Source organism: Olea europaea, chromosome 8 (genome assembly GCF_002742605.1).
Source record: "Olea europaea var. sylvestris chromosome 8, O_europaea_v1, whole genome shotgun sequence".
Classification (NCBI taxonomy): domain Eukaryota; kingdom Viridiplantae; phylum Streptophyta; class Magnoliopsida; order Lamiales; family Oleaceae; genus Olea; species Olea europaea.
This window is the reverse complement of record NC_036244.1, coordinates 11,440,906-11,452,084: the sequence shown is the minus strand read 5'-3', so window position 1 is coordinate 11,452,084 and position 11,179 is coordinate 11,440,906. Positions and strand designations below refer to the sequence as shown.

General features: G+C 37.3%; 2 protein-coding genes across 2 annotated transcripts; one reads left to right on the top strand and one right to left on the bottom strand.

The window, feature by feature from the left end:
* The first annotated feature begins 35 nt into the window (after positions 1-35).
* On the top strand, positions 36-1,163 carry LOC111398277. Its single transcript, XM_023025200.1, has one exon. It carries the CDS (start codon positions 36-38, stop codon positions 1,161-1,163), a length of 1,128 nt encoding a protein of 375 aa, XP_022880968.1.
* Positions 1,164-4,185: 3,022 nt separating this feature from the next.
* LOC111398791 (RNA polymerase II C-terminal domain phosphatase-like 3) lies at positions 4,186-10,883 on the bottom strand. The gene is made up of 12 exons (XM_023025884.1): positions 9,719-10,883; positions 9,478-9,610; positions 9,266-9,321; positions 9,104-9,164; positions 7,465-9,024; positions 6,486-7,088; positions 6,231-6,377; positions 5,878-6,146; positions 5,653-5,764; positions 5,261-5,518; positions 5,047-5,093; positions 4,186-4,778 (listed from the first exon to the last, which is right to left on the bottom strand). The coding sequence occupies exons 1-12, from the start codon at positions 10,483-10,485 to the stop codon at positions 4,709-4,711; spliced, it is 4,083 nt and encodes a 1,360-aa protein (XP_022881652.1). The 5' UTR covers positions 10,486-10,883; the 3' UTR covers positions 4,186-4,708.
* Between the last annotated feature and the right edge of the window lie 296 nt (positions 10,884-11,179).

Below are 11,179 nucleotides of genomic sequence, written 5' to 3'. Positions count from 1 at the left end.
ATTCATTTTTTTCTCATTTGGATAGTGTTATTAATATGATTACATCATCTCCTAAGCGCATCAATGAGTTGAAAAGTGCCCAAAGAAAAGAAATTGAGCATTTGTTGGAAATTGGAGAACGAGAGTCCAGAAGTGGTGCTAATCAGATTGGTAATTTGCAACGAGCCGGAGGTACTCGTTGGTCTTCTCATTACAGCTCTGTAAAGAGTTTGATTGATATGTATGCTGCAACTTGCAAGGTGCTTGAGTATCTTAGTGATCATTCTCCAAATGTAAGATCTCGGTCCGAAGTTGGTGGTGTATACAAAACCATAACAACATTTGAATTTGTATTTATCTTGCATTTAATGCGTAGAATATTAGCAATTGCGGATGTTCTTTGTCAGTCCCTTCAAAAGAAAACTCAAGACATTTTAACTGTTATGAGATTTGTCCGTACTACAAAAACTATCCTTCAAACATTGAGAGAAGATGGCTGGGAAGAATTTCTTGAAGAGGTGAAATGTTTTTGCTCAAAAAATGATATACATGTACCTGACTTTGATGCTTCGTATATGGTTGGTCGTTCTCGTGGTCGTGAGTATCCTACCGTTGAACATCACTATCACTTTGATATTTTCAATGCAGCCATTGATTTTCTGATGATGGAGTTAGATACAAGATTTAATGAGACATCATTAGAACTCCTTTCTCTCAGTGCAGCTTTGGATCCAAAAGATTCTTTTGAATCATTTAACATTGATAATATTTGCAAGCTTGCAGAGAAGTTTTATCCTGAAGATTTTTCACAGCAAGATATTTATTGTTTGAAAGTTGAGTTGCAACATTATCAGAATGATGTGATTTCCGAACCTCGATTTCAAGTACCTACACTTTCTGATTTATGTCGAGAATTGGTTGCAAGTAGAAGGTCGGAGAGTTACGTCGTTTTGACTAAATTGATTTGTTTAGTACTCACACTACCTGTTTCAACGGCGACTGTGGAGCGAGCATTTTTAGCAATGAAACATGTGAAGACGGAAATTCGTAACAAAATGGATGATGGCTTTCTTGCTGATTGTTTAACACTAAATATTGAGCGAGAATTTAGTATGAATTTAGATCTAGATTCTATTGTAGATGAATTTTATGCTTTAAAACATCGTCGGGTACAACTACGATAGGTAACTTATATTATGAATTTTTCTTATTATATATAAATTTTATTTGTAGTTCGTACATTAAATTTTTAAAAATTTTTGCCCCCCGTACCATGAATTCCTGGCTCCACCCCTGGAGCTACCTCACTATTTTACTTGGCATATTGGGCTATACGTTATTCTTGGCCTGCCCATGTTCTAACATCGGGTTGAAACCCATATGATAAAACATGTTTTTAGAAAAGACAACTTCGCCTCTTTTCAAAATGGGTTGTATATGCCGTCCATGTCGCTTAATCTTGAACTTGGATTGCGTCCGTTAGTATATATTGCTATATATACTCGAGTCCATCTTCTTCCTTTTTTAGAGTGGTTTTCGTTTTCTCTCTATCTAAGATAGGGTTTCTCTAAAAATCTGTAACTATGATATTTGGATTTAATCTTTGTTCTTTTAGTAAGAGTGAGGATTACTTTGTGTAATCGTTGTGAGATTATGAACAATTTTGTTATCGATTGTAAATAGAGAGGTTAGAGAGAACTTGAAATATTTTTTCTTACATTTTGTACTGTTTTTTGGTTGATGTTAGTGGATCTAGAGCAATATTAACGGGTGATTAGGTCTCACGATTGAACATTAGGACCTTTTCAGGGCAAAACAATTTTTGGGTTCTTGCATTTTTAGATTTTCTGCACTTTACATTACTTTACAATTTTTACGAACTTTAAAGTTTTTCTGAACGATCTGGGTCTAACATAGAAGGCTACTATTGTTGCCAAGTATGATAAAATTGTCGACTAGTACAAAACAAACGTCATTGACAGTTCCTGTCAAAGAATGAAACGAGAGTAATGTGATATCGAGTTGCAAAATCCCCAATTGCCTAGTGCCTCTTTCAAACTAAAAAACCAGGCTTGTTGAGCTTGTTTGAGTTCTTACAAAGTATTCTTCAGAAGACACAAATCATTGGGTTTGTGAGGCTGAATGAAACCTTTTGGGTAGCTCATATAAACCGTCTTGTATGACTGACCATTGAAAATTGCATCATTGACATCTATTTGCAGAATATCCCAATTAAGTAAAACAACATTGGATAACCCAATTTGAATAGTGCCTGTTTTTACCAGTGGATTGAAGGTTCCTATGAAGTCAATTCTGGGTGTTCGTCAAGTGCATTTGGTCACTAGACATGTTTCGTAGTTGAATAGTTCCATCACGATTGAACTTCATATGGAACGCACATTTCTTGCATCCACATTGTAGGTCGAAGACACCCTAACAAGATCCCAATGGTAGTTTGAGAGGAGTGTGTTATATTCTTCTTCTGTTGCTAGTTTTCATTCAGGGCATGATAATGCTTGAGCCATGGAGGTAGGTTCAATAAAACCATAAATTTTTAGATTTGGACAAGTCATTTTATATAGAGTAATGCTATTCAACATTATTAATGTTTAAAATTAATTTATGTGACAGTGCTTGTGTTATTAAATTATAGATTCAATTAAATACAAGAATTTATGACTCATTTATTAAGACCCTTTGACTGCTATTCAATGTCACTAACGTTAAATAACATTATTCTTCTGAATAAAGTAGGATGCTAAGTATAAACATAAATTTTGTATCGATTGCTTTACATTAGTTACATAATGTCACATGTAGATACTTAGGGCCCATTTGATATGACCTTTGAGAAGCTAAAAGGAGCTCTTGAGATCCAAAAATTACTTTCGAACTGGTTTAGCTAATTTTGTTAAAGCACTCTTGATGGTTAAAAAAACTTTTAAAGAAAGTTGATCTAATGTGTACGACATATGTTGCCATGTGTCACAATTTGATTGACGAAATTCTTTCAATGTCCACACACCATCATTAGATGGATTTTCAAATGTTCAGGTTCCCAAACAATGTGCCTCGATCTGATGAAATTGTTAGTACCTTATAAATAATAAATGAAAATTAATTATAAATGTACGATTGAAATTAATATTCGACAATACTTTATAACCCATCCTGCTAACATACAAGCTTGCACCGCCAATTTCCTGGCACGACACTGTAAATTTCACATATTTGGGGTCCAATTTCCATTTTTCATTTATCTATTTATTATTGCTGTTATTATTGATTTTGTTATTGTATTTGCAGTATTCGCAAGCTGACGCCAAATTGCCAAAAGTTATTTGGCCATTTTGGAGACCTCCTTGGCATAAAAACCATCTATCTTCTTGGAGTCATCGTCATCCAACCATCATTCTTGTAATTGTCAACGGTAGGAAAGTGCAGATACACGTTATCCACACAGCAATGCCAAGCTTCATTTTTAAGGCATCCGAAACAATATAACTTGAAGAATGCGGCTTTACAGGCCCCTCACAGTGTGGAGGGGCCCACCTGTATTTAAAAAAAAAATTATTGTAGAGCCCACCTTGAGTCTTCCCTAACAAGGGCCTGATTCCTATAAATGTATCATCACTCATATAACTTTTAGATGTTTAACGAGCGTTTATATCCGACTTATATATAAATAAATTGAAATGAACGGTTAATAAATGATTAATATTAGAGTCCGTTTGATAACATTAAATTTCATGAAAAATGTGACATTGGAGTAATTCATATTTTACTTTGATTGTTTCATATGAAATCGAAAAAGAAGATCGATTCCAAAGTACAAACACGTAAAACATATTTTTAGCCAATTGAGTGAAAATCAAATTCCTAAAATTTTGCCAATTTTTTCTTTTCCAACTTACACGGAGTTAACTTGCCATTTCCACCTTTACAATCGAACAAGCCCTTAGAGATTTCCACAAAATATGTAAATAAAAATTAATTTGACTTTTTTTTTTGAATTTTTTATAAGCACTTCCAAAATATATGGCTAGATTCATTCTTTCCTTTCTTCATTCCCCAACCTCAGGGATTAGGTACCCAACTGCAAATTCATCATTCAATTCATCGTCCATTGAGTCTGAGATGGCCATTATTGCTTCAGGAAAAATAAAAATGATTCTTGTAGCTCGACAACTATAAAATAAAGATAAATTGCCTAAAACAAAAAGGTACATATTTAGATTTAAATAAAAACATAAAAACTTTTTCACGTGAAAAACAATAATACATAATATTTCATTATCCATCTTTGATATTTTTTCATTACTCGTATTCTCAAGACACTGTCATTTTCTTATTCCCCTAATTTAACCACAATTTCATCTTTTCTAACACAAGTTAATTAATTTCATCAATTTTCAATTCTCCATGCGCTACAAAATTCTGCAATTTTCAGTCCAGATTATCCTTCAATTTAACCAATTCCCATTCCCCATTAGAATTCAATTGCTTGATAAAGATCGAACTCACCCTAAGATAGTGTAAAGCAAAGGGTTCTCGAACGTGGTTAGAAGTTTCTCGATGCCACCGGTGAACTGGGAGGTTCACCAAGGTCTCAACCTTGGGATACCGATTATTTGACGGTCACCTCCCCCAATTTCAAGCACATTGAACATTTTAAGATTAGTGTCATTTTTACCGGATGGATGGATGGATGAATGAAATAGTGATAATTTTATTGTGGTTGTTTAATGGCAAAATCTTGCTCATTGGCTCTCCGATAAAGCAGGGCTGATGCTTCCACCCTGCACATATTATTTAGTAGGAAAATAAAATTCAAATGTCAAAAAATTAAATCATGCTACGTGTACAGGGGTTTGCCCGGCAGTTAGATTAGAACGCCACAGGGCAGCGGTGCATTGGCCTGCTTAGATCTTTTTTGTCCAACATCCAATGCAGCTAAGCCACCTGGCATTCTCCTGGGCAAACTCCCCGTAGAAAGGGGCTTAACTCAAGAAATTAATGCTATGGCAAATAAAGACTGCGCTAAAATTAATCAACTGCAATTCTTACCAGCCAGGATGCACAACAAATCTTCCCGTGGAAAGGGCCCAGTTCACCTGTTTTGAATAACTAAAAAAATCAGACATTGTTTACCACCAAAGAGAGGAAAATCAGAAAAGAGCTCGGATCGAACGAGAAAAATAATCTATAAAAATAATTTCTAAATTACAGATTGGCTTAGGGAAACCAATCACACTGGTTTGTCCAACCAACTAAGGAATACCTTATCCGTCCCAAGAGAATTGGCAACTACATGGGTGACCTGCTCATCTATCTGATTAGTGCACACAGCACCAAATTGTTCAGCCGTCTGCCACAATGGATGCATGTGAGGATTTGTTTCACCCACTGGAAACACTCTGCTGAAGACAATTCGACAACCAGCCAGAATCTTATTTTGTTCAGAAGCTAAGATGTTTCTAACATCAGCTTCATCTAAGGACTGGTGTGCAAAAAAGGCCTCGTGTATTCTCTCAATAACCTATGTTTAACAACAAAACTAATCAAACACAGAAGGTAGACTAGGCATCCACTGCCCTTGTCATTTTGTCCAAGTCCACTCAAGGTTTTATTAACCAATTAAAAAGTCATGCCATGCAAGCTAAACCATCTCACCGCTAGAGAAGAGGCCAAAGTCCCATCTTCTGGTCTCTCGTCATGATCAATCTCAAGGAGAGAAGGGCCGGGCAGCCCAAATTGCCGTCTACTACATGGAAAATAAATATACCTGATGAAGAAAAAAACAATGAATATTCAATCATAAGAATCAACAAGTGTATAGATCAAGCAGTAAAATCTGTTGAGCAATATCCTTTTCTCCTTGACAATACAAATCTTTACCGTTCAACAGCTATCAAGTTTAGTTTGTTGTGTGGCCAGACTCGCACAGAATCATCTATAATTACTACAGCCGACTCCATACCCAAGACACCCTCCAAGTCCTTGCTCTTAGGAACCCTATCTTCACTATCAAAAGAATCACCATCATCACCACGAGAGATAACTCGACCAGCAAATAACTCCCCTTTCGGATCAAGCAGTTTAGCCATCTCTGTGGCATAAAACTTGTTCCCCATGGTGTACAGATGCAGCTCATATAGCTTACTAGCCTAAAATGGCAAGAGCAGAAGCTTCAGGAGACATTCAAGGGACCAATAGAGATTCAAATCAAAGTACAGAAATAATATTATCACCTTCTCCAAGAAATTCCATATCCCCGGCCGCAATTTGGTCCACATTCCCATATGAGGAAAACGAAATAGATGCCTGTGAGGCTTTTCACGATCTTGCTCCTCTTTCTTTCTCAAGATTTCATCATGCGGCGGATCTACTTCGACAAACTGAAAAGGAAACAGAAGTTTGTGATAATCTTTTTCATAAAACAATATCATAATCTGGCAGTTCTCAGGCTTGCATTATATTTAGTAGCAGCAAAAAAAAGTCCATGCCTTGGCCGAATTTAGAAGTGTGTGATCCAGATCCAAGACAAGACAGAGCTTGCGAGCACCAAACATTTTCTTCTGTTCTTCAATCCTCCGCGTCCTTTCTCTCTGAATAGCTGCTTTTTGCTGATCGTCAAATCCCTCAAACAGATGATCGACATCCCTAAACGCATTCTGTGGTCGTGATAAGGCTGCAGTCACTTCTTGAGAAGCTAAGCCAATTCCACTTCTAAGGTTGTTGGACTCAGACGCTACACCCTTAGTCTTCATTTTACCTTGATTAACTTGTGCTGGTTGTGATGACGAAGCCTGAGGAAAGACAGGTGGAGATATCGATGCTTGAGATGCAGACAGAATGTCTGCGATGTTTTTCAAGTTTTTAGTGAATTGCCGTGTAATATCAGGTGCAGCAATCGAACTTGAAGAGACGGGCTTCCTATCCAACTGATCCTCCTGCCTTTGGGCACCCAAGCTGCTTGTCATTCTCTGACTGACTGCGGGATTAGTTTTTGGTTGATCAGGACCCACAGTCCCACCCTTTTGAGATGTACCATTATGAAGAACACGGCGTGGGTCACGAGGTTTCATGCGCACTTTCCCAGATTCTTCCTGCAAAAGACATAAATTGCAAACAAAATGAATATTAACATTTGATGAGCAAATGAAAATAACAAAATATTTTATTGACAAACAGGGAATTTTCCTTTATTCCAATTTGATTTAGAACCATGGAGAATAACTCCGGCAAGTTACATTGTAATGTCTAACCCTAGTAAGAGTTAGATTATTTGATGTAGCATTCTACTCGAAGGAATCAGTTGCCGAGCATGGCAGTATAAAAAATTGAACTAAAAATAGAAAGAAAAATGTATAAATCTATCAAGACTGCAGAGAAGACAATATATACAAACACCACTAGCCAGAAGGCAGAAAGGACAAACTAATGAGAATTCATCAAAAATATATAATGTGCAAAAATGCTCACCATAGAAACTGCCTGTAGAGGAGACTTAAGTAATCCTGCTGATAGGTGTCCAGCCACGAGGGGCTTGGATGGAGGTACTTTAATTGATGGAACTGCTCCCAGTATAGAATTTGAGGTTGGCGGTGATGTCATACTTTTGATAGAATCAACAGACTTCAACTGTTCCATCTTAAGTATGTTCATCCATATAGATGGGTTCCCAGCTATATCTTTCAACAGAGAATGAAAGGAAGCTGTATTAGTAGGATCTGACACTGGCAAACTTGGAACTGTTACTGGTAGGCTTGCGAATGGACCTGTTACTGGTAGGCTTGTAAATGGACCTGTTGCTGACAGGCTTGTGGATGGACCAGTAGCTGGTAGGCTTGTTGGTTGACTTACAACTGGCAAGCTTGTGATTGGACTTGTTACTGGTAAGGTGGCACATGGACCTACACTTTGGAACTTCTCATTTCCATTGCCTTTCTCGGTAGTAGTAATGCTACTGGAACTGATGCAAGTTACTGTATCTTCTGTTTTTCTCAGATCAATTCCAGAGTTTCCATTTTTTAGCTGCATGCCAACTGATCCTAGGTCCTCCAACCAACCACCAGTTTCGGTAACAGTATGCAGATCGTTTCTTTGCCTTTTCAATGCAGGACCAAACAAAACTGGCTCATTGACTGTCTTCTGCTTCCTTGAACTCATCATTCCTAAAGACTCTACTTTGGGCTCAGTTCTCTCCATAGGTAAAAGGGATTTATTTAGATCCCTGGCACCTGCATCAGAATTGACCAGTCTAAGCCTAGGGTCCCTACTCTTCGCTGATGAAGATTTCAACACAGAATTTGGCAAAGGAGTCATAGGGCTAGTGGTCCTAGTACTGCTATGTCCTTGTCCAGAAGTGATATCCATATCGGCAACAGAAGAAACAGATGATTGTCCAACAACTGAGGTGTTAACAGGAACATTACTGCGAGGAATAGAAGCACTGGAAACCTCCCCGCCATTATCAACATCCCCACTATCACCTTCTTCCGAAGGAGTTGGACTCGGAAGCTTGTCACTCATGAAAATGGAGCTTCGACCAAATTTCTGTTGATAGGTGGAAAAAGCTTTGACAGCATCAGTTTCATTAGGATGCATTATAACGTTTCCGCTCTCAAGAGTCCGTCTGGGCACAGGCCACTCTGGCTTCACCAACCCATGTTCCAATACAAATCCTTTATCAAAGGGCAAGGGTGGAAATGTTTCTCTGGTGGGTGATGGAAGACTATCTGCATCGTGATCTTTATGAAGGTCTAGCAGGGGAAATACTAATCCTTTATGCTTAGCATTACCAACCAATGATTTTGCACATTCTAATGAAACCCTACACTCATTTAGAACTGATGATCCAGTAGACATAGATTCTATCTCACTCTTCTTCACGCTAGTTGAAACGTTATTAGCATTGTCAGACCACACATCAGAATCAGTATTTATAGGCGCCTCATCCACTGATTTATCTGTATCTGTGTTATTGTCTTTAAGGTTCAAAGAAACAGCTGAAAAATCCACGGAAGATCTAATAACCTCCACCTGTGACACCCACACACCACAATCAGTTCTAATAAATACTAAAAATCCTACAATTGCAATACACTGAGGAGAACCTCACCATTTTCAACTGCTGAAAGGAAAAAAGAGGCACCTTTAGATTCATTACATATGCAAGGAACCTGTCAACAAATTAAGAAGGATCTTAAGATATCTGTAACTCTGCTGTTAGGACATATAAAAAAGTTCCCAAATAGACAACAAAAATAATTACTATTTAAACCTTGACAAAATGTCCCTATTCTGTTCTTTTTGAGTTCGATTCATGGAGCAGAACACCTGAAAAAACAACCTCAGTCTTTATCTAAACAATTACAGAATTACTACAGGACTGAACGGGAAATATAGCTACAAAAATGTTGATAAATCTAAGGATACGAAAAGAAAATTTATGGAGAAAATGTGGGGCATTATATACATTGTAATATATCTTACAGAATAAACAATGTTTATTGCACCAAATAACAGTTGAACAAGAGTCTCTTTCTCAGGAATCAAACTTTCCGAACCCAATTCCAGCACGCTGTCCATCAAGCTTTGCAATCTCAAACACAGTCCACCAAATGATCTATCCAAAAAACCAAAAAAATTTCAACAAAATTAATCACCCATAAGGCAGCATTCCGCGATACTAATGTTTATCAATGCAACTGTCAATTCTTTTCAGTCAACTTACTCTTCTGCATCAGCTGCAGTCAGACTCTCGAGCTCTTTCTTAATCAAATCAAACTGCTGCTTCTCCAACTCAACATTCTCTTTCGAACCAGGCTCAGCCTCATTCTCAATCCCCATATTCAAATCCATATTCTCCTGAACAACCTCAGATTCCAAATCAATCTCACCCTCCTCCAATTCCCCTTCCTCCTTCTCATCCTCGTCCTCCACATCAATCACAACTTTACTTCCAATCCCAGCAGATTCCACACACTCGGATTCCATCCTCTTTGAATTCGAGTTGCTGCTATTGTTATTATTGTCACTATTACTGTTATTATTTGAATTATCCTCCATCATGACTAAAACCTCATCAAGGGGCTTATTGTTGACAGCCTGAGCCCAAGCCAAGTTATACAAACCCGAATAATTCCTTGAACTGATCTGATACTTGTACAGATCTCTCATCGTCCAAACCCTAGTTCCTGTTCCTCCAACACTATTCTGACTCTTATTATTATTGTTGTTAACATTAGTATTATTGGAAGCACTGGTAATCGGATTAACATTAGCATTGGCAGACAACGGCTGCAGCTCTTGCTTGGAATTAAACGCCTCTTCGGTAATTTCTTCGATAGAGACGGAATCTGAGATCTCACCCTCCTCTACATCGAGAACTTCAACTGCTACTTGTGGTTGTTCAGAATCCCGTTCCATTTGTATAAATACTAGGGTTTTTTCCTTAAATACTTGAAATAAAAATGTCAAATTCAAATCACCCACAAGCATATGTTAATTACCCAACAAATATCAGGAAATCGAAATAAATTCTTATATACAAGGAAGATCTTGAGTTTGGTGCAAAAGAATATCGATTAAAAAGTGAAAAAGGAAAGAAAATAATTTCGTTCAAGATTTAGGGTTTCTTGGAAAAAAAAAAAGGGAAATAAATTGGAAAATTTTGAAGTTTCTAAAAGATCCGTGAGATTTGGGAGCTTTAAAAAGATGATTTCGTTTTCAAAAACTCAGATCTAATTAGATGGTAAATTGAAACACTGAATGATCTTGTAAATTCTTCTGTTCTGTTTATTTCAATTAAAAACAGATAGAGATAGAGAGTGTATAAAAGGAATCGGAGACCGAAGAAATAGAAAGTAGAATAGTGGAGAGAGGAGGAGAGGAAAGCTTAAAATAAATTGTAGAGACCGAGACGGACGAGAATCTAAGGGTCGTTTCGGGGTTCTGATAGAGTATCAGCACCGTACACGTCATCTCGTATCCGCGTTGGTTACAGTAGGGTGGGACCAGAAAATCATTGGTGGCTGGTTCACCTGGGTCATGTGCCAAGGCTGAAATTATATATTTTTATATTTAAAAATATATTGGGGATTTTCATTTTGGTTTTAATCACTCCGTCGGGGCTTTAATATAACCTTCTTGGTCACCCAACTAAGATTTATCCCTTATTTGAGTACATTATTTT